This window comes from Periplaneta americana, chromosome 6 (assembly GCF_040183065.1).
Source record: "Periplaneta americana isolate PAMFEO1 chromosome 6, P.americana_PAMFEO1_priV1, whole genome shotgun sequence".
Taxonomy (NCBI): Eukaryota; Metazoa; Arthropoda; class Insecta; order Blattodea; family Blattidae; genus Periplaneta; species Periplaneta americana.
Genome location: NC_091122.1, coordinates 7,225,091 through 7,250,353, shown reverse-complemented (window position 1 = coordinate 7,250,353; position 25,263 = coordinate 7,225,091). Strand labels below are relative to the sequence as shown.

At 35.3% G+C, this 25,263-nt stretch overlaps 1 protein-coding gene across 1 annotated transcript in view; it reads right to left on the bottom strand.

The window, feature by feature from the left end:
* LOC138700957 (farnesol dehydrogenase-like) overlaps nucleotides 1-24,491 on the bottom strand; it is a 32,590-nt gene extending 8,099 nt beyond the window's left edge. The window contains exons 1-3 of the mRNA XM_069827409.1: nucleotides 24,384-24,491; nucleotides 15,327-15,593; nucleotides 1,366-1,534 (exon numbers count right to left, since the gene is read on the bottom strand). Of these exons, the coding sequence (XP_069683510.1) occupies nucleotides 1,366-1,534; nucleotides 15,327-15,458 (301 nt within the window). The 5' untranslated portion in view covers nucleotides 15,459-15,593; nucleotides 24,384-24,491. The remainder of the gene's footprint in view (nucleotides 1-1,365; nucleotides 1,535-15,326; nucleotides 15,594-24,383) is intronic.
* Between the last annotated feature and the right edge of the window lie 772 nt (nucleotides 24,492-25,263).

Sequence of the window (25,263 nt, the reverse complement as noted above, 5' to 3'; positions counted from 1 at the left end):
CCTTTGTTTTCTGCGTATTCAGTAAATGGCGTTTGGCCCACTATGGTTCTGGGCCCACTATGGTTCTGAACCCTTCAAATAACTTAAATTATATCATATAATATTACATTACATATATTATATTATATTAGAAGTTACTGTAATAACATTATAGCATTATGTCCATCTAGAGAAACTACACTTTCCAATGGTGAAATAATAATTAATTAAACAAATCGGTTAATTTAGCTTCCGATATTACTTCATACAAACACAGAAACATTCTCTGTAGGCTATCTTTCATAGCTTTCGATTGTTGCTGTCCAAGGCCCTTTATAGACGAAGTCATTTGTTTTTTTATTTCATTATACGGCCTTAGATGGCAGTTATTTTAATTATAAAACTCATTTATCTCATTAAATATCAGTCCTATCAAAATTTTTCAAGGAATAAAACTTATCGGAAATATGTTTAAAGAAACGTTTGTTATGTAACACTTTTCACAAAAATCAATAATAAGCGAGATATTTCGATTTATTTAATTCAGGCCCCCTTATAACCACCCTTTTAAATAATGTGTTTTGAATGCCATATAGCCTAAAATCTAAGTTACAACGAACTTAATTTATATTCCAATTTTTATCGAAATCCGTTCATCCATTATCGCGTGAAGAGGTAACAAACATTTAGACAGTCAGACAGACAGACAGACATACAAACAAACATTTCAAAAAAGCGACTTTCGGTTTCAAGGTGGTTAATTATATATGTTAGGACCAATTATTCTTGGAAAATCGAAAATTACCAGAAAAATTTCGGCTACAGATTTATTATTAGCATAGATGTGGAATCGCTATGGATTTTACTTTTCTGTCCAAAAATTACAGTTGAACCTTAAAGTGAGTATTGTTAATTGGTGTTACACTGCTCCACCGATTTAGTAGAATGCTTTTGAATCTAAAGAAAGCAGCAAACAGTACAACTTGGTCTGTTGTGACGAGAATCCAAGCACCGCATACCGGTAAGGCATCGTGTCACAAACACGTTCACGTCTGAGTATTTTTGAAAACGTATATATTATTCAACGCCTGAAAGACAGCGCAAATATTAACAATATTACTGGAGAGTTTAAGGTAATATTATTTTATTTATTTATTTACTTTTCTGTTCATTTCTTATTTATCTATTTACTATTTCTTTATTTACTTTCTAATTTATTATTTAGGAGAAAATCCACAAACGCTTAGGGTAAACACGGGAACTTTACTTGAAGCAAGTAAGGAGATAGGTTAGGAAGTAAACCACGAAAAAGACAAAATATATGATAATTATAAATGTGTAATAATTGTACACCACTACTATGTTCTTTTCGTAATATGCTAATACCTGCCAATGTGTTGACAGAGGCAACTCCGGCATTGTTGACCAGAATGTCGGTTCCTCCAAGGTTATCCTTCACCCACTTGAATGCTTCCTTCACTTCCTCCTCTTTGGTGACGTCGCACTTACGGGGATACAGCTTTCCTAGGGCCGACTTCAGAGACTCCTCCAACTCCTGCGAAAATGATCACTGAAATTAGACATTAATTTGCGAAAGGCTAATTTTCTGACACAATTATAATTTGGTTATGGGTGGGTTTCGTATTCCAGCTACCTATAAACTGAAATGAAGTTGCCTGATTCGAAGTATATGTGACGTCACAGCGCAGGTACAAGTACGTTCGTATACAAAATAGTTATGCATCCTCTGCCCTCTTCCTCTAGATCAGTCATGTCAACTGATGCCCATAGGAGCAAGCGCGCGCTTTAGAGCCCAGGAGAGCCTGAGCGCTTTACAGCGGAAAGGAAAGAGACAGACGAAAGAGGTGGTATATGTCGCTTGGTCGAGCTATATTCAGGGATGGCCAGCACTGATTCAATAGATAAAGGGAAGAGAACTTATTAAAACTGTATCCATGTTAATTTTTAGATTTGTCTGAGAGGTATAAGTGCATTATAAGAATGTAAGTTTTAATTTTAATGCTCATTTTTCACAAGTTTGATTTTTTATTCAAAAGGAATATTTTCTCAACTTATTTTTACGGAAAAGTGAAATTTTTCAGATATGTTTGTTTAGTAGCCTTACAGGTACTAAAACAATGTTTTCGTAAATCTAATATACCGTATATACGTATTACTGAAGATAGTGTATTAAAATGTTCGAAAATATTCGCATGGAAAATGTTTGTAAGGAAATGAATTAACAAAGTAAATACTGTTACATCACAAACAAAATATATGTGCCTATATGTAGGTAAAGCGTCAGCTCTATAGCTTCAGGTGATTTCGAGTTAATTTACTATTCTGATAACAGAAAGTTGCGCACCAATATCACCTAAAAGCATAATGCGATAAGAGTTTTATTATGTAATATTAGTTACAGTTAAAACATATACCTAGACAACTTTGCTTTATACTATAATATTATTTTGATTACTTTTATAAGGCTAAAGATACCATCAATATGAATTTCAACTTATCATGTCATATTCAGTGCCTTTCTTTGGGATAAAACTTTCTTTATGAATGACGTGTTTAATTCACTTAGTACAGTATAGTTGTAGTTATTATGAAATTTGTGTGAATATTCCTTCTTTCCATGTATGGTGGGTCCCTATCACCACGGCATGGCGCGTCCTCAGGTTGCGGATAGAGGAGACGGCCTCCAGATATGGAGGGTAGCTGCGAATATATTGAATAAGCAGTCGTGGACAGCCGATAAGGGGTGGTCCTCCAGCTTGGGGGTTGGGCGAAGGGCTAACAACCCATCACCGTAAAAAACAGCTTGTTACGAATTCCTACAGTAAGCCTCGGAATAGGACTGATTCTCTGGCACGACCACAGCAAAGGAATAAGGTTTTGAGATTTGGCACTTGGAACGTAACTAGTCTTTATAGAACAGGAGGGGTAACATTAGTAGCAAAAGAACTAGCTAGATACAGAGTAGACTTTGTGGGAGTACAAGAGGTTAGGTTAGATGGGAATGGCATATCACAAATAGGAGATTACTTGTTGTATTATGGGGAAGGAAACAATAATCACCAATTAGGAACAGGATTCTTTGTACATAAAAGAATAAAATCAGCAGTAAAAAAGGTCGAATTTATCAGTGACAGGTTATCATATTTAGTACTTAAGGGTAGATGGTGCGACATCATGGTTATAAATGCTCACGCCCCTACAGAAGAGAAAGACGACTATATAAAGGATAGCTTCTATGAGGAATTGGAACATACTTTTGATCAGTTCCCTAGATATCACATGAAAATTTTATTGGGGGATTTCAACGCTAAAGTAGGACGGGAGGATATTTTTAGACCAACTATTGGAAAAGAGAGCCTACACGCAATTAGTAGTGACAATGGAGTTAGATTAGTCAACTTTGCCACATCGAAAAATTTAATTGTCAAAAGTACAACATTCCCCCATAAGGATATACATAAATATACTTGGACTTCTCCAGATGGATTGACACACAACCAAATAGATCACATCTTGATAGATAAACGGAGACATACTAGTATAGTAGATATTCGAACTTTCAGGGGTGCAGACTGTAATTCTGACCATTATTTGGTGATTGGAGAATTAAGAGAAAGATTATCAGTAGCCAAGCGAGTAGAGCAACAAGTTAATATTACTAAATTCAATATTTTGAAATTAAAGGACGAGGAAGCTAAGCAAAATTATCAGGTCGAAATTTCGAATAGGTTTGCCACTTTAGAAAGTTCCGACGAAGTTGAGAAAGAATTAGATGTTAATAGCGTGTGGGAAAATATCAGAGATAGTATCAAAATTGCAGCTGAGCAGAGCATAGGTTATTATGAAACTAAGAAAAAGAAACCGTGGTTTGATGAAGATTGTTGCATGGTAGTAGAAAGAAGGAAACAGGCAAAATTGAAATTCTTACAGGATCCAGTTGAGGAGAAGAGAGATAATTATTTCAATGAAAGACGGGAAGCAAGTCGTACACTTAGGAATAAAAAGAGAGGTTACTTGAAGGAAAAACTGAATGAGGTAGAAACAAATAGTAAGAATAAAAACATTCGAGATTTATATAAGGGTATAAAGGAATTTAAGAACGGATATCAGCCAAGGGTAAACGTGATCAAGGATGAGAATGGTGACTTGCTTGCAGACTCTCCATCAATCCTAAACAGATGGAAAAACTATTTTGCGCAACTACTAAATGTACATAGGCCAAATAGAAATGATCGGGACGATATTGAAATACAAACTGCTGAGCCATTTATACCCGAACCCACGCTTTCAGAAGTCGAAATTGCGATAGAAAATCTGAAAAAGTACAAGTCTCCAGGTATCGATCAAATACCAGCAGAATTAATACAAGAGGGTGGAAGTGCATTATATAGCGAAATTTATAAACTTGTACTTGCTATTTGGGAAAAGGAAATTGTACCAGATCAATGGAAGGAGTCCATAATTGTACCTATTTTTAAAAAGGGGGACAAAACCAACTGTGGTAACTTTCGAGGAATATCACTTTTGTTGACGTCGTACAAAATTTTGTCCAATATTCTTTTGAGGAGATTAACTCCGTACGTAGATGAAATTATTGGGGATCATCAGTGCGGTTTTCGGCGTAATAGATCGACTATTGATCAGATTTTTTGTATTCGGCAGATAATGGAGAAAAAATGGGAGTATAAGGGTACAGTACATCAGTTATTCATAGATTTCAAAAAGGCATATGACTCGGTTAAGAGGGAAGTATTATATGATATTCTTATTGAATTTGGTATTCCTAAGAAACTAGTTCGATTAATTAAAATGTGTCTGAGTGAAACATACAGCAGAGTCCGTATAGGTCAGTTTCTATCTGATCCTTTTCCAATTCACTGCGGGCTAAAGCAGGGAGATGCACTATCACCTTTACTTTTTAACTTCGCTTTAGAATATGCCATTAGGAAAGTTCAGGATAACAGGCAGGGTTTGGAATTGAACGGGCTACATCAGCTTCTTGTCTATGCGGATGACGTGAATATGTTAGGAGAAAATACACAAACGGTTAGGGAAAACACGGAAATTTTACTTGAAGCAAGTAAAGCGATCGGTTTGGAAGTAAATCCCGAAAAGACAAAGTATATGATTATGTCTCGTGACGGGAATATTGTACGAAATGGAAATATAAATATTGGAGATTTATCCTTCGAAGAGGTGGAAAAATTCAAATATCTTGGAGCAACAGTAACAAATATAAATGACACTCGGAAGGAAATTAAACGCAGAATAAATATGGGAAATGCGTGTTATTATTCGGTTGAGAAGCTCTTATCATCCAGTCTGCTGTCCAAAAATCTGAAAGTTAGAATTTATAAAACAGTTATATTACCGGTTCTTCTATATGGCTGTGAAACTTGGACTCTCACTCTGAGAGAGGAACATAGGTTAAGGGTGTTTGAGAATAAGGTGCTTAGGAAAATATTTGGGGCTAAGCGGGATGAAGTTACAGGAGAATGGAGAAAGTTACACAACACAGAACTGCACGCATTGTATTCTTCACCTGACATAATTAGGAACTTGAAATCCAGACGTTTGAGATGGGCAGGGCATGTAGCACGTATGGGCGAATCCAGAAATGCATATAGAGTGTTAGTTGGGAGACCGGAGGGAAAAAGACCTTTAGGGAGGCCGAGACGTAGATGGGAGGATAATATTAAAATGGATTTGAGGGAGGTGGGGTATGATGATAGAGACTGGCTTAATCTTGCACAGGATAGGGACCGATGGCGGGCTTATGTGAGGGCGGCAATGAACCTTCGGGTTCCTTAAAAGCCATTTGTAAGTAAGTAAGTAAGTATTCCTTCTTTACTCTTTACAGAGGTGTGAAAATTATTAGAATAATCTTAATTTTAAAGGTTTTTTAATAGTTCCTTCACAAATATTAATTGAATTGATGAATATTGGTATATATTACTATACTGATGTAGAATATATTTACTACTAACAATGCCGGAAAGCATTGTTGTACATTGGTATTTTTCTTATTTTACAATTATTATGGGAATTCAGAAATTATTATATTATGTTGGCGGAATTGGAAACATAAAAAATTATATGCACAAAACAGATGTATACGTTCATTTGAACCTTCACAACAATGTAAACGCAAAGAACAATTTGTTTAAAGCATTTATTAATTAATTTTTGATGTTTCCAATTCCGCCAACATAATATAATAATTTCTGAATTCCCATAACAATTCTAAAATAAGAAAAATACCAATGTACAACAATGCTTTCCGGCATTGTTAGTAGTAAATATATCCTACATCAGTATAGTAATATTATATACCAATATTCATCAATTCAATGAATATTTGTGAAGGAACTATTAAAAAACCTTTAAAATTAAGATTATTCTAATAATTTTCACACCTCTGTATTATGTTATTAACGTTTAAAACACAACTGCAATATTAGGATAAGAAATAGGTGTTAATACTTTTGTTTTACAGACAATATAGAAAATAACAAACAGAAAGAAGCCATATAAAAATAACGACATAAAATTTCACGTTCCGTTTGAAGTTTGTGCACCACTGTTTTCTTAATCCAACAGGCTGCTTATTCCTCCTAGCATATCTAGCGCTTAATGCCCGCGCACGACGTCAAGGTCAGAAAAATGCGCTTGCTTTGACATCACTGCTTTAGATTGTAAAAAGTCAAAATCGGGACGCAGTCATAGTGAGTAGTCTTATCGATCACTGCTCTTACTAGTATTATTTAAATAACTACATCTTTGTGGCTGATTGAAAGTTCATTGCAGAGGTAAAATGCCTTAGGTAAGACGCTCAAGTGTGTAATATTATAGGGCATAGTTGAGGATATTTGAATTAATATTTTCTCTGTCAGTATAGACAACATTACATATAAATTGTTTAAAATAAACTTAAAAGTGAAAGACACTGCAATACCAAAAGGCACAGAAAGCGTGTTGAACGTAATCCAAAAGAACCAGTACCATCAAAATAAGGAAATTATGAAGATATTAACTGGACGTTTAGCATGGATTTGTGTAGCCTATCATGATGTTCAGTGCCAAATTAAATAATATACATTTTAGGGAATTTCTAGAAAAGTACATAGATCACCGTCTCTGCAGCTCATCTCTGAAACTCTCTACCACAACATGTCAGAGACTGTCGGACATTGTCTAGTTTCAAAAATAAATTAAAATTGTACTTTTTCAATTCAGATTCCTTTCAATTATAAGCCCTTTTCTCTGCGATAGTTTTATAGAAATATAGGCTATATATTTCTTTTTCCTTCCTTTCCCCTTTTTGTTCTCTTTATCAGCCGATGAATTTATTATCATAGCCTTTTATTGTGAATTTTATTTAATTTCCTTTTTTTATTATTATTTTATTACATTCCATTTTGTTATATTCTTCCTTACGTTTTCCATATTAACCATTTGTACTAAATGAGTTGCTTTTGCTGTATTCCAATGTATTTTACTTTCTTTTTTTTATTATGGTATTATTTTCATGTTGTTTGGCGTCGATTTTATTATGCTATTATTATTTTTTTTTTTCGTAATATCTTAGTATTCTGTTCTTTAACCTTTTGTTAAATTTTAACTGCTTGTATACTTTGTGGCCTGGTAGAGTGTAAGAGAAGGCCCCATGGCCTTAACTCTGCCAGTATAAATAATAATAATAATAATAACAATAATAATAATAATAATAATTATTATTATTATTATTATTATTATTATTATTATTATATAATTAATTATAATGGAAATACAAAAATTGGAGATTTATCCTTCCAAGGGGTGGAAAAATTAAAATATCTTGGAGCAACAGTAACAAATATAAATGGCACTCGGGAGAAAATTAAACGCAGAATAAATATGGGAAATGCGTGTTATTATTCGGTTGAGAAGCTTTTATCATCTAGTCTGCTGTCAAAAAATCGGAAAGTTAGAATTTATAAAACAGTTATATTACCGGTTCTTCTGTATGGTTGTGAAACTTGGACTCTCACTCTGAGAGAGGAACATCGGTTAAGGATGTTTGAGAATAAGGTGCTTAGGAAAATATTTGGTGCTATGCGGGATGAAGTTACAGGAGAATGGAGAAAGTTACACAACACAGAACTGCACGCATTGTATTCTTCACCTGACATAATTAGGAACATTAAATCCAGACGTTTGAGATGGGCAGGGCATGTAGCACGTATGGGCGAATCCAGAAATGCATATAGAGTGTTAGTTGGGAGACCGGAGGGAAAAAGACCTTTGGGGAGGCCGAGACGTAGATGGGAGGATAATATTAAACTGGATTTGAGGGAGGTGGGATATGATGATAGATACTGGATTAATCTTGCACAGGATAGGGACCGATGGCGGGCTTATGTGAGGGCGGCAATGAACCTTCGGGTTTTAAAAGGCATTTGTAAATAAGTATTATTATTATTATTATTATTATTATTATTATTATTATTATTATTATTAATACTATTATTATTATTATTATAGAAAATTAGTGGATTTTCAACGATGATGAGTGACATGCGATATCCTAATTAAACACGAAAAAATATCAGACAATAGGAATATTTTGTACTACACCATGCACCAATAACGCCATGTGCTATTGAAAGAAGTTCTTGAAATATAAAATCATTTCAAGTGACATCCGCATATGTTCAATTTCCGTAACTTACAAATGCACGTTATTATTCACTGCAAATATCACAACGAAAATGAACATCACGATTCAAGTATGTGTTTACTAGTACAGCTTCAGAATGACGACAGTTGACTGTACTCCACGAACACGCAGCGACGATAGTTTGTTTATATCCTTGTCCTTTGCATTATCTGTGTTCAGTGTACTATACAGGGTGATTCACGAGGATTTACCGTCACTTACGGAGTTTATTTCCGAAGACATTTTGAGCAAAAAATGTCATGTAAACATGTCTTAATCTCAATACTTTCAGAGGTACACTAATTTGAAGTTGTTAGTAAAATACTTTTTTTCTTTAGTTTTAAGGGTAAAACAATATTAAAAAAAGAGAATAAACTATTAATAAGTATCATTTTCTTTAACTGACTAGTGTTCTGAAGCTAAAAATGTCTTGTGAATTACTTTGTACAGATTTTGTTTTTCAATTTTTAACTAAAAATTACATTATTCTTACGCTCTTATCACAAAAATTGTTACAAATCATACGACTTTAAGAGCTTGATTCTTTACAGTTTAATTTTGCATCCTAATTTAAACTCTTGAAGAATTTAAAAGAGTGGCGTGATTTGTAACAATTGTTATAATAAATGCGTAAGAAAAATGAATTTTGTAGTTAAAAATCTAAAAAAAAAAATCTGTACGAAGCAATTATGGAATTCACAACACAATTTTAGCTTCAGAATACTAGCTAATTAAAGAAATGATATTCCTGTAATCTGTAATCTTTATCTGTAATATTCTTTTGTGCGAGATCGTGCGTATTTGCTTGTTTTCCGCACAGAACCAATACGCGGTAAGTGTGAAATACCACATTCAGTATTCCCAACGTAACACACATAACAATTTCCCTCTTCTTACCGCTTAAGCGCGACATTCATTTTACTGCTTTAGGCTTTTAACATATTATTTTTAGAGACGTTTAACATAGTAATAATTATAAATTGCAAACTTACCACTGCAATTTCACCTAAATTGCAATGTTAATTATTGTTTTTAAATATTTGCAAAAATTAAGTAAAGTCTACTACTTCACGAACTTATTGCATTCCTGATACAAGTAACATTAAGGAAGCCGTGAAAAAAATCAACAAGATTCCAGATGCCGATGTTATTACTGCAATATGTTATATAAATAATATTGTTAAAATATTAAAATGAAAAATAAATCATTACATAACCTTACCGTTTGTTTTAAGTTCGCATTTATAGACTGGGGGGAAAAAAAAGACAGAACGTATATCACGGCCTGCTGGAGTATAGTAAACACAGAAAACATTTTATAGCAACAATGTTGAAGAAAGATATTTTGGTTTTCCGAAGTTGCCGTCATTAAACAGAAACCAACATGGAGATTTCATTGCAACTAATTAGAAATTCGTCTTTCAGGTATGTAATAAACGATCTTCGCACAAAATAATGTACGATACACGAGCGGTATGTTTGTTTTCATGTTCTCGGAAATTAAAAAAGCTCAACTACGTTTCGCTTTTTCAATCTTTTCCTCGAACATGAAAACGTCAATATACCGCTCTTGTAACGTACATTACTATTACCTTTAAAACTAAAGAATAATGGTATTTTACAAAGAACGTCAGATTGGTGTAACTCTGAAAATATTGAGATTACAAGACATGTTTATATGACATTTTTTGCTCAGAATGTCTTCGGAAATAAACTCCGTAAGTGGCGGTAAATTCTCGTGAATCACTCTGTATACCCAATGTGTCTTAAACTTCAGTCTTTAGGTAGCTGGAATACGGAGCCCAGTTATGGGAGATGAACAAAACTGCTACAGAATATATCTGTGTAAGCAGTAAATGTATATTTCGTTGTCAATAAAACTCTTATTTATCTTGATTATATCACACCTTTCTCAAAACTTAAGTTGTTATAAATATTCTTCTGTGAGGAATATTACAAGAGAAGTAAAACGACAGATGCTCCTCTTACTGTAATACCTGGGCAATATTTGAATATACAGTAGAAATTGTTGAATTTCATCTTTTGTGAGTTGTTACTCTCTCGACTGATTTCTTTCCTCTTGGATTATATATTTCTGATGCAAGTGCCAAAAACGTATTTAAAAATAGGCTTAAGGACTTTACTAATAGACGGTAATTATACACAGTATGTAAAGGGTGTAAATGATATTTTGTTATTGAAGTGTTGTATCAGTGAAGAATTATGTTGTGTCAGTGAAGTGTGTTGTGTCAGTGAAGTGTGTTGTGTAAGTGAAACGTGTTCCTGTCAGGGAAGCTTTATAGTTTATAGTGGCAGTGCAAAGTATTTGAACAGTGAAATGTTTTTGAAGTGTTAGTGAAATCAGGATAGAATCAGTGAAATGTGTCGTAGTTCCAGTGCAGTGAGTGAGTTGACAGCGAAATGAGTGTAATGTGGAAAGGTACTTGTGCAGGTATGAACATATCATTCTCGTGGGTTTTAGTTCGAACTTAGATTTAAGATACAAATTAGATTTATTTTAAATGTTATTTTAAGTGATCGTGCTTCATTTAATTTAGGATATTCCCTATTATTATTATTATTATTATTATTATTATTATTATTATTATTATTATTATAAATTATTGTTAATATTAATTATTGGTATTATTATTAAGTGTATTTTTAATTAATAAGTTTATTATTGTCATTATTGAGTGTAATTAGTTACCACTGCCACCGGGTATATACCCATTGCAGTGTGAATAAATACATACATATGATAAACTAGAATCCATAGGTGTAGAGCAGGCATGTCAAAACCCTGGACATTGTGCAGTCGCGCACATTGTGCACTGGTCTCTGTGCATGTGCAGTTCCTATTCCCCTACCTGGAGGGAGAGAATCGGCTTGGAGGGGAACGCGACAGGGCTGTACATTACTTGCAGTAGCAGATCAGCCTTTGTTTCAGTAACACAGATCAGTACGGGTGCTCATTGAGCTGTGATTGTGAATGCGTTATGAATATAAAGTGAGGAGTCCACAGATATAACGGAGAAGAGAAATCACAATTCATATACCATAACATAACTGTTATGATGTTTTCCTCAGCCAATAGTAATTATTTTAAAATGAAAGGCTTTCATCATATCATGTGGACCTAATAGTGATGTGAGAATTTAAATGAGATTAGTAAAGTTCTCAAAATATGATATTCGCCAGCTCTTATTTCTTTTTTAGTACTCTCACGGCAAGACAAACATGACAATGATGTTGTTTTGGAGTCTCTACTAACACAGCTATCAATGGTTAGACGACTTACAACTTTTATTTGATAAGCTGATAAGTGATGAGAATATAGTGAGGAATACATGTGAGGCTCTTGAGGTTGTAAGGGAAGGAAGAAAGCAACTATTTGTAAGGCGGAAAAATTTTCTGGAAAAATAATACATAATGGCAAATTTTCCACCTCACGTTACTATGTTATCTAATATACTTAATTTAATAAATCTTTAAACCTGACATAAAGAAAATGTCCTCGCTTCACAGCTTGTGAAGTACTCTTTTAACTCAATTCAGTAACGCTCCCAACTTGCTGATACTTGCTCAACGTTTTCCAAATAAACTATATATAAATTTAAATTCAAGCTTAATTTATCCAATTTATTAATAATAATGTGAATTTATATCAATATACAGCAAGGAAATGATTCCAGTGTAAAAGCCTCACAATGTCCTATTGCATGTAATTGGGAGTAAAATACAGGGACATCATTTTATTTTTACTAACATTTTTAATATTAACTTGCCTGTACCTCTGGATCAACGCCGTTTGCTATCCCCTTCGACGACTGGCGTTCGATGATTCTGGAGTAATATACAAACAAATCACTTTACTAGGTATAGGAGGGAAGAAAAGCAGTTCATCCATTTACGTAAACTAGGAAATATCGCGATTTTGAGTTTGATCATTTTCATTAGGTTTTTGTTTAATCAAAATACACTACAGTATTAAAAATGAGTGTTTTTACTCACGAACTGAGCTGTCCATGTGAACGTATTCATTATGCAGTGTATATTATACTGTCTACAGCACATTAGCGTACACTATAGAGAATGAAGTTAAATTGAAAAATAATCATAATATGGTTATTTAAACACATTTTTGAAAATGGTGGCCGTTCATTTCGATAAAGGCTTCAGTTCTAATGTGCATATTATCGCACTATAGACTATTGCATCTAATCCCAATTTACCAGTTTCGTTCTTCGTACTAGTAACTCAGGTTGAAATAATTCTGTACCTACTCTATAAAAGAGTACCTTACGTACTGTAAATTCAATCTTCACTTCTGCCCGATCCGAAAAGTAAAAATTACTCAGACATGCTACCTACTCTCCGTCCAAGTGGTTATGCCGTAGGGTCGTAGAAAGGTAGGAAATCACGTGATAGTTAATTACTTAACGAGGCCCTTTTTATTTATATTATTTTAAACAATTGTATAATATTACGTATACGTCCAATTCCTAACAGAATTTATTGTTTTACAGAAAAGAGCTAAGACAGCCCAGCCACTAGCTGGCGAATAAAAGCTGGTGGGGGAAACCGGGATACGACGTAGGCAAATGGACGACAGTACTTGTGCGAAAATTATTCAATATTGAAAGCTCTTTCGTCACTGGAAAACGCGAACATATTTTTGGAACGTACTGTTTACTATGACCGTAAGGCTACTATGACTGTATATGCGGTCTTGGATCTGTGTGGAGGACGATTGAACTTCATTAGTAGAAGGGGTGGGAGTGAAGTTACATTAAAAAACTCAGGTACAATAAAATTGAAGTAAAAATAAAATGATGTCCCTGTATTTTCTTTGTGCACCAATGGTCCCAATAATGCTTGAGGAACAATGAAAGAGTATTACTTTGAAATGATCAGTACCTACTATGTAAAATGAAATACTGTGTTCGTTTTTTGTTGTTTCGAAATTACTGCAATATTTATATTTTCTTCAAATACTGTAGGCTATACAAATCGTGTAAATAAATGATTCTTTACCAACGACTGCTTTGTGAATTGTAACTGAGTAAGTCTGTTGTTTCTTGTGTTACAATTATTGTCAAATATAGACACTGACAATAGTTGTGTTTTTTCCTTCTGCTAAGTATGTTTATAATGTTCAAATGTCAATTTAATTGAACACTAGAAGCGCAGAATGGATTCTCGTACATCCCTCCCGCTAAGAACTGGTAAGAGCAACAAGTGAATGACGCAATCTGCACAGACCGGCGTTCCGCGCACATACACTGCACTTTTTCAGTGTCTGATTTCTGACATGCCTGGTGTAGAGAGACTGGAATGAATGTACAGGTCTGTAATAAAAATCCATCACAGTAAGGCAGCCGTGGCGAAAAGGCCATGGTGCGCCGAGCCACTGTGTAAGCTGCAACGTGCATAGCACCTATGGAGGGAGGCGGACAACAGAAGGGGAAGTTTATGTTTAGTACGTGTAACGAAGAAAGAAATGAACAAGAAAACATAGGACACATTATCACAACCTAAAATTAACTGTCTTCAGAATGTCTCTGCGACAAAGTTTCAAAATCAGGAATTATGTCACTTACTGCCAGTCGTAGTTGATCACGAAGGTATTTGTCTGTCAGTCGTGATCTAAATTTGGTTTTTACTATTTTCATTGTTGAAAATCATTTTTCACAAACGTAAGTTACAGCGAACATGGCTTCAATAGAGCAAGCGAAAGAACGAAGCTTCAAATATTTATTTTTTCCCAAAGATTTGAAAAGTTCAATATTTGTCAAGTCTTTACATCTAGCTTTCATTTAACGTCACATTGTAAATCAGTGAGTTTAAATTGAAAATCTAATCGCATTATTCGTACATCTGCTGTAAAAGAATCGACGTACAGAGATGATAATGATGATGATGATGATGATAACAATAATAATAATAATAATAATAATAATAATAATAATAATAATAACACTTAACCTTTTAATGTTTCATCAGTAACATGTAGTAACTTATAATGCCGTTTTATGTTATACAACCGTTTTCCTAGTAATACTTGTGAACAAATCATACATTTAATATTTTCATCATATTGTAAGCAAAAGAATGCGTCCTCCCATCCTACTTGAAACTTTCGTTTTTTATAGAGGTACATGGTTTCGAGAGAGATATTGCGACAATACGCCACTCGCAGGTCCGAGACAAATACAAATAGAACGGAGTTTGACTCCAGTGAGTAAGAGGATGGGGGTTGTAGGTAGGAAGCGAGATAAAAACACTGCGAGCCACAATGTGCTCGTGAGTCACATTTTCGCCGCGGCTGCAGTAAGGTATTTAAAATTTTAGATGATACACGTCACGCTCTAAAACTGTTGTAGAAAACGGTGAAAGTGTGAAAAGGAGATGGACTAAAGACAAGTAGCTAACAGACATTCTCAGTGTCTGCGCATTATTCAGTCCTTACTGTAAAGATATCGTCTATGTTAGCCGGAATTGTTTGTCCAGAATCCCTCAGAATATTTTTTACCTTTCTTCCTACGACACCGTGTATACAAGAATTTTGATTTCAGTGTCGAAGAGAAAGTAAATTAGTTAGGTAATGGTTTATTGTAAATCTTACCTGGACTCTCTCTACCCTACGCGCCAGTCCGACGACTTTGAGTCCTTTCTTGACCAGTTCCTGGGCGATGGCTGCTCCTATACCGGAACTGGCCCCCGTCACCACGGCAACGCGTCCTGACCAACGATCCATTTCTTGTTTATTAGCGCCATACAGGTAATATTTCTAACGTTTACGAAGCTGCAGTTATTTTTTGTTCATTGTTGGCGATTGTTTCAACGGAGACTTCCGGTTTTCCTTGTTCTTTCTTCTTGTGTTTTAAACTCTCTGCCAAACAGAAACACGTAAATACAACAAAAAACACGATCGTGCGAAAAATAATATTCTTCTACGTACTTCATATTTTTAAATGTCATTTCCAGGTCATTCACAAACGATATAATTTATAGCTTATCAAAAGTAAGAAAAAAATTCATTTCCTTTAAAGCCCAATATTGATATTTTAATCACAGATAGATGTCTAAAGTCCATCCACTCTTAAAGTGATCCTAACATAAACAAACCCCAATTGTATCCTTCCGCCATTCGCGCCGCAATCACTGTCACATTGACAGGTAGCACGTGTGAAGTACAGAATTATGACATGTGATATAAGTACGGTACGCTATACAGAGTGTTTAAAAAATACGGGACATAATTTCAGGTATGTATTTCCCACATGTAGACAATCAAAATAGTTCATTACAACATGTGTCCGGAAATGCTTTATTTCCTAGTTATGGCCTTTACAACATTGAAATTCACCGGAACGTTTTTCTTTCCGCAGGTCGTTGCCGTCAAAGGAGACATTAAGAGGGCACTCTGACAGTTCATTCCGAGGCGAAGGTTACATTCAGTGTTGTGTAGGCGTTAGACTGTGCGACATGTATTCAAATCAAGAGCTGGCAGATCGATGGATAGGTAGAGGTGGCCCAATTACTTGGCCTCCACGCTCACCTGATCTGAACCCTCTCGATTTCTACTTCTGGGGCCATTTAAAATCATTGGTTTATTCGTCTCCGGTGCCTGATTTAGAATCCCTGATGACATACGCAATACTCCTGGAGTTTGAGATCGTGTTCGCAGGTCAATGAGACATCGATGTGAGGTCTGTATTCAAACAGGAGGTGGACATTTTGAACATCTTGTGTAATGACAACGACCTGCGGAAAGAAAAAGGTTCCGGTGAATTTCAATGTTGTGAAGGCCATAACTCGGAAATGAAGCATTTCCGGACACATGTTGTAATGAACTATTTTGATTGTCTACATGTGGGAAATACATACCTGAAATTATGCCCCGTATTTTTGAAACACCGTGTATATTAGCGTAATAAACGAAGTAAAATACAAATATATACTCTACATAGAATTAGTTAGTATTAATAGTGTTAATAATAAGGTAATAAGTTTTAGCAGAGCAATTAGTAGTTTAAGCATCAATTATACAGTATATTATATACACGGTGAGAGAGAGCATAACATTGAAAAAAGTGCTATGATCACATTGTGACACTGTTATTTGAAAAAATGTCCTTTTTCCGTTGGCAGACCGTTGATTAAATTTGAAGTGATTGTTGTCAATGTTATTCATATCCTTTTCATTGTGCGTTTAAGTTCATGTACTCTTTAAAGAGTTATGAATAAAATTTGTCGGGAGTTACAACCTTACCAGTTTTTGTTTTTTTCTTTCCGAGCACTATTAATGCTTGTACACGACACACGGTAAACTCAGACGTTAAATTCACTATCTCTTTTATCGGAAGTTCTGGATACTTTTCACTGAACTTGTGAAATACATTTAAAATAACCGTTTTTTTGGCCACTAGTCAAAGGTTTGCTGACTTGTGTTTTACAAATTTAATTGGCGACACAGGAACCGAAGACTCAGCACCTTCAGCCATTTTGTTGCATCAGAAGCGACTGAAGTGCTGCCGCCCTCAAACGCGTCACGCATATGTAATAAACTATTTTAAATTGTAATTATTGATCTCAGAGTGATTAGGTACACTTTATAATCATTTCTGTGTTCTGGATATTATTATTTCAATTGCGGAAGAATAACAACTATATTCAGGGGACATATTTTTAATTCAATGAAGGGATCTACTTTTTTTCGCGCGATTATTGCTTATACATTGTGCTTCAGTGTCATAACCAATGAAACGCGAGCTGGTCACATGGGTTTGTTTTGGCGCGGATCACTTTAAGTGTGGATACATAGATGTCTAACTTATTTTATATGTTGTATGAGTTAGGTAAATCTATTTGAATACTGTATTGTACTGTACTGCATACGATCTCTTTTACGCAATTTTCGAAACGTATTGAATGCGGAAGCTGAGGTTTGGAAAATAGCTATATTGGTCAACATGTCATTGAAATGTTAGCATGTTGGTCATCCTGCAAAGATCTTGGCTATAAACTACTTTGTGTTTCCTAAATGATTCGCATGCAGTGGCGGTTTCTCGGGGAGGGAAGGGAGGAACGTCCTCCTCACATTTTTCTTCTTTTGAAAGTAAATACCAAATAAAATATATGCCTTGAAATTCGAGGAAGATTCGATAATTTTTAAGTTCACAGCTATAAGAAAAACTCGGTTGATCGAGTTTTAAACAACGCACATTCATGTGTTGCTAGGAAACTGTGAGAAAGATGCGAGATTGTTTGTGTGGAGGAAAGTCAATCCTTTCCTCCTTTACTGCAGTTAACACACATAGACAACAGCGCACTAGCGGCCAGAGACAGAAGCAGAGTTTGAAGCAAGTAAATGAACGGAGAGGGAGGAGATCCTCCTCTGAATCAGCGCATGGGCGGGAAATAGAAACCGACTGGTCGTGCAACAAGCTCGCTACCGCTGCCACCTAACGATGTTGCATTCAACCGGACTGTAACACATCTAGGAGGAGACACAACAAAAACAGTTTTAACGCAACGCTATGAAAGACAGCATATAAAATTTTTTTAAAGTTATAAAACAAAATATATTATTCATTGCACTTTATATAAGCTACTATTCATGGTTTGGAACTTTCCAGGATATCTGAAAGTTAAAGTTGGATTTATATAAAACAAAGAAGAAGTAGTTCTACATTAGTAACGCAGTTCTTTTTGGCCCCTGAAATTCACTTCCATTCATTGTCTATTAGACAGGACAACAGCCAAGTTGTCAATTTTGTACAAATATATTTGAAATTGAAAGTACTCCAAACTACATTAATTTTAAGATAAAAATATTAATTGGCCACCGGCAGCTTTGAACAATAATGGTAGTATGACTTTACAAGAACTGACATCCTTCAAAAGCATGTGATACTGAACTTGTAAAATGTACATGTGGCAACACAGACCACGTGGGTGAGTGCAGTGTTCTCGCTTTCCTAACAGATTATTTCCCATTTCCATTTCCGAAAAACGGTTCCGGTTACGAGTTAGTAGCTGGTCTCTTCCAACACGTGTGATGCTGTAGTGTGCGTGAAAAATGCTACGAGTTTGTGAATTTCCTTGTAATTGTTAATTTGTGCAATTATTCGGCAATGAATGGAAGTGAAAACTTTTGGACAATTTAGGAAACTCAGTTTACAAGAACAGATTATTGCTATACAAAAGAGAAGGCCAATCCTAACACTACCTGGTCTTACATGTATGCATGTAGGCTAATTTGTAGCATGTTTCATTCAAGAAGGTGTTATTTTGCGCTTTTAACTTCTTTCCTCCTCTTAAGAAATATGCAGGAGCCGCCACTGGTCGCATGAAAACTTAAAAGGTAAATCGATTTGAATACTCTATGAAAACGCAGTACAGTGTGAACACAAAGCTCCGTTCCCCCCTATAAATACCTCAAATATAAGCTTACACACTATTTATGTAATTCCGGTCATAATGGAGACATACGAGACCACGTATATCCACTTTACACTAACAGTGTGTTCTATGGGTCCCTCATCATAAACCGTTAATCAACATTCCTGGCTGCACATTCTGCGGACTTGGTTTATACCCCAATTACAACGTCCCGGGATCAAGGATGCAGCAGATGGGGCATCTGCCCGTAAAGGCTGGTTCACAATAAACCGGAAACGAGAATCGGAACGAAAACGAAAACGGTAAAATTGTTAAAATGTATACGTTTAAATGTGAGCATTCACAATTAACGAAAAGCTTGCCGGAGCCCGGGATCGGGAACGGAGAGTTGGCCAAGTTTCAACTTTGGCGTTCACGTTTCCGATCACAGCCCACTAGATTCATTCTATTGCCATCTAAAAGATATTTTGTCGTCGTATATTTTGTAGCAAGAAGACCGTGACATAACCTATGCATTATTTTGTTCTGTGCTGTGCATCATGGAGCAAGTTTTATTTGATGAGATTCTGATATTGAGTGTTGAGGAAAATCCTCACGTTTACGATAAGCGGCGCGCCTCGTATAAAGATGAGAAAATGAAGGAGAATACGTGGCTTTCAGTAGCTGCATCTTTGAACACCGATCGTAAGTGAATAATATTTTATTACTGTACTGGTTGTATTACACACTACATATTGTTGTGTTCATTTTTGTTCTATTACAAATGTTTGTCCTCTAATTATTTTACGTTATGGTAGACTTAAAATAGGTTGTGATAATAAAGATGCATGGGCATATTTATAGTACCGTACCTAATGAAATGTTTCAGTTGAAATTTCGAAGTTGGTTAACCTTTGTTAAGGTTGGCTGCCTTGAATTCATGAGAGAACGCCATTGGTCAATTATACAGAAATGACATCAGAATGCGTAATATCTACTTTACATATCGTTATTGACATGCATATCGATATGCATAGTCGTCTACGTTCTCGGTTTATTGTGAATCAAAAATTTTCATATTCACGTCCTCTGCTTCTCGTTTTCATTCTGGTTCTCGTTCCCGGTTTATTGTGAACCAGCCTTAATGCCATTTCCGTTCGTGAGTACCTCAGTGAGATGTTTGCACAACGCTGGATTGGCCGTGGGTCTCCCATCTTACCAGCTCCTCTCGACTGGCCACCTCGCAGTCCTGACCTCACAACCTTTGGCAATGCGCTGTAGGATTTCATCAAGAGCATTGTTGCACACGAACGGTACGACACCATTGTTGAATTGAGGACACCGTGAGACGTGCTTGCCAACAGATTATACCAGCAATGCTGAGGGGGATGTCACACCGAACCTGGTGACGCATTATTTTGTGTGAGGAGAATGATGGGGGACATACTGACCCTTTGGACGCTTGGGGTACACAGTTAGTGTAAAGAGGGTGCAATGGCGGTGCGTCAATAAGAGCACAAGAGCACGTGAACACATTGTTTCCATTAATGCACGACCAGTTTTATTATTTGACTAGCCGTACCCGTGCGCTCCGCTGCACCCGTTAGAAATAAATATAAAGTAATTACATAATTAAAATACGACATTTGATCCAGGGAACATTCGTGTTTGATATAAGGATAAAACGTTTATTATGTTACTTAATTTAAATTGTATTTGCATAATTAAAATGCTATCATTTTGATCCAGAGACCACTCATTTGGTCATAAAAATTATTTTAGGAAATACAGGAAACGAATGTACAGAATAGCCTATCAAGTTTTCTGTGCATAAGAAGCTATTTTAATCTTACCTGTCCTCGATTCACTCAGAAGTTACTGTAATAACATTATAGCATTATGTCCATCTAGAGAAACTACACTTTCCAATGGTGAATTAATAATTAATTATACAAATCGGTTAATTTAGCTTCCGATATTAGCCTACTTCATACAAACACAGAAAGATTATCTGTAGGCTATCTTTCATAGCTTTCGATTGTTGCTGTCCAAGGCCCTTTATAGACGAAGTCATTCGTTTTTTAATTCATTACACGGCCTTAGATGGCAGTTATTTTAATTTTAAAACTCATTTATCTCATTAAATATCAGTCCTATCAAAATGTTTCAAGGAATAAAACTTAGCGGAAATTATTTTTAAAGAACCTTTTGTTATGTAACATTTTTCACAAAAATCAATAATAAGCGAGATATTTCGATTTATTTAATTCAGGCCCCCTTATAACCCCCCTTTTAAATAATGTATTTTGAATGCCATATAGCCTAAAATCTAAGTTACAACGAACTTAATTTATATTCCAATTTTCATCGAAATCCGTTCAGCCATTATCGCGTGAAAAGGTAACAAACATACAGACAGACAGACATACATACAAACAAACATTTCAAAAAAGCGATTTTCGGTTTCAGGGTGGTTAATTGTATATGTTAGGACCAATTATTTTAGGAAAATCGAAAATTACCAGAAAAATTTCGGCTACAGATTTATTATTAGTATAGATACCGTATTGACGTAGTGGGGATATATAATATCAGAATCGAGTATTTTAAACTTTCCGCATCTTGCATAAACTTCTTATGTAAACTTGGAAACATCCGTTCACGTACAAGCCGTGCCCTTTTCGAGATGGTTACAGGAATTTCACGCATGCGCGGGAGAAAATTGTCTTTAGCTGGCCGCTTATGACTCGTCAAGAGCACAAAGCATTAAGTGAACATGATGAGTATCTATCCTAGAGATGTCAGGTGCATCGATGCCTATCGTTCACGTGCTATACCTTGAGGAGGAAATTTAATAGTCTGTAGATGTCAGCATCTTACGGTAGGAACGTTTACGTGGATTTGTGTATAGTGCTGCTGCGAGAGTGTAGTTTGTGAATTACTATACTTCAGTGTCGGCATAACAGCATAGTTTGGCTTTCAAACACGTGCTGGCTGACTGTGGTGGTGGTATGAATTTAAGTATCTGTATGGCAATGTATATTATTTAAGAATAATATTTACTGGCATGTATTCATAGTAATCAATCTATGCGAATGGGGTTACAGTACTGGTATAGGCTATAGTGTATCAGTGTGTTGTGAATCAAAATATATTACTGAACACACGCGTTTGTAAATAACGGGACTGTGGTATGTATTCATTTTTAACAAACCTAAACAATGAACTGCGTTGAAGTAATTTTGGACAGTAAAGAACTGGGTAAACTGGCTTACCAGGAAAAATTGGTAATAAAAAGACTGGGTTTCACTATTATTATTATTATTATTATTATTATTATTACTATCATCATTATTATTATTATTATTATTATTATTATTATTATTATTATTATTATTACATGTTGTTTTGAATTTATATACGGTTTTTTGAATAGTGAAACATTGGAATCATGACATTTCATATTAGACTAAACGTACGTTTTCAAATTCTCTTCGATTTTGGAACCATAAAATTTTGAACACACACAATATTTTATCACGAGCCGCCACTGAGAGGGTGTATGTATCCATTTATGACCAGAATTACGTAAATAATGTGCATATTTGAGGTATTTGTAAGGGATAACGGGACTTTATGCCCACCTTGTATAATTATTAGTTCTTGGTATAATTGTAACTATTTGTAACACTGTTTTGCTACTTACGAAAATAGAATGTTAGAGTATTAAGAGATATTGAGAGGTGTTGGGCCTTTATAATGGAGTTCGTGCTGAATGTATGAATATCACGAAAGAAAATTTAATGTTGAGATTCTGTCATGAGTACAGATTTTAGCATCTCTGATTACTAAGGAGCGGATTCCTATGTAATTAAATATTATTTTTGCGTGTGATAAAACACAATTAACAAAGTTAAAAATTCCGAATGTCAAGTTTCAAGTTTAAAACCCGAATTTTATTTCACATAAAAACACATATTTTCACAAAAAATTATGTAAATACATATTTTCAGGAAATATATTATAAACACATAAATCTTGGACTTTTTTTACTTAAATAATTTTTTACAATAACTTTTAAACATTTTAAAACTAAATCAATTATGTCACTCAGAAGTACGTTATCTTTTTAAGAATTCCTGGTTGCTTCGTGTTTCTAAGCGCTGTGTGGTGTATCCGTGATCCATTTTCGTAATAGTATCGCCTCAAGTTCTGAGAACTGCTAGGCAGAATATCAGTGTTATTATTAGAGAATAAATTAACATGGATGAGGAGGAGAGATCTTGCAACACATAATTAGGAATGTTTATTGTTGCTGAAGATGATTTCATTCCACGCTTTGTTTGTGAAACACAACAGATAAGAGCTCGGGTATGAACATTATTTAATTTAAACAAATCTCTCGCCTCTCGCGCCAATCGATATCCTTCAAGATATATTGAAAGATGGTTGTTTAAGAAACAATTTGGCTTTCCTATTAGAAAATCTAAGCTTTTTGTCAGACACCATAAAAAACTCGAAACATCCAAAAACCTGTTGTCTGAAACAGGGAGGTGCGTGCCGTGGAAATTAAACTAGACTCGCTACCAGGTTCAGAAGTACAAGTACTAAGGGACAAATTCCAGAATGTGTTTGGAAAAAATAGTGGATATAAAAAACTGTGTAAAGTTGCTCAAGTATTGGAGGGTTGCCTGTAGGTGAAATTGACAATGTTTGTGTTTGTGACATTCCTCTCTTTAAATATGCACGTCTGCCGTCCTGTGATGTGGAAAGATCGTTTTCACTGTATAAGTCGTTGTTCAGAGATAATCGGCATGCATTTGTGATGGAGAATTTGGAGATGACCTTCGTTGTTTACTGCAATTCTCGGCCAACTACTAGCACTCAAGTGTGGTTGGTGAGTACCTAGTAACATTTTTTTTTTCCCCCAAGCTAAGTAAGGTATTTTTGTCATATTTAAAAGAAATATTTTTGTATTTTTAGCAAATATTTTCGTACTTTTTAGCACATAAAAATAAATATATTTACATTTTTTAGCTCATAAAAATCCGCTCCCTACCGATTATATGCTGTCCAGAGTTGAGAAGGGTCCGTACAATAAGAAAATGAGAGAAATTTGATGTTATTTTACATTTAGATATCCAATAAAAACTGGAAGAGTGAAACAATAGTGTAGTGAAAATATTTACTCACCAAACTTTGTTTATTATTATTATTATTATTATTATTATTATTATTATTATTATTATTATTATTATTATGTGGCGTGCGGAGAAGTGGAGTTAAGTTTACTCACCTCACGGCCTTCGTGCTGCTCCGGCTGATACAACTGCAGTTCACATGCGCTATCAGATCGTTTTTATTTATTAAGCAGGCGTGCCAGAAATAACACACTGAATGCGCAGTGTATGCGCGCAGATTGCGTCATTCACGCGTTGCTCTTACCAGTCCTTAGCTGGAGGGGTGTACAAGAATCTATTCTGCGCTTCTAGTGTAGCAATAGACGCGATTTTCCTTGGGTGGAGAGAGACGTATAATGAAAAAGGGTATCCTTTACGCCAAAATGCACAGCGGATGCTTGAACACCCCTTGTAGACAGAGGATTTCTTTTAAATAATTTGTTTGACATCTAAAAATTACATTATTCATCACTTGATTCCTGACGTCTTATCACTACCTAGGAAAGGTAGACCCCATTTCAAAACATCATTACAGACACACAAACGTGCACAAGGAAATGGAAGGTCCACGTATATGGAATGATAAGCGATAGATTGCTATAGGCCTGGCCTGCACAAACAGCGCTCGCCGAAACGGAGAGGAAGATACGTCAGAATGACATAGACTTATGAATGATCGTTTGCGTTTGTAAATTTAATAATCTGATTGGCTATGTATTGTATACTTTTAGTAGAGCCATCGATGTTGGTCAGTCGACAGACTCGCTGGGCTGCTGATCCGGAGCTGCGTTCGGGCTTGGGTTGGACCCCCCTTTGGACTTCGGTTTCTTCGGAGGTTTTCCCCAGCCGTGGGACTGAAGCCGGATGGTCTATAGCGAGTCCTTGACATCAACCCCTTTGATTTGATTACCCCCTTTGATTTGATTACCTGGTTGGGTTTTTCCGAGGTTTCCCCCACCGAAAAGGCAAATGCCGGGTAATATTTTGGCGAATCCT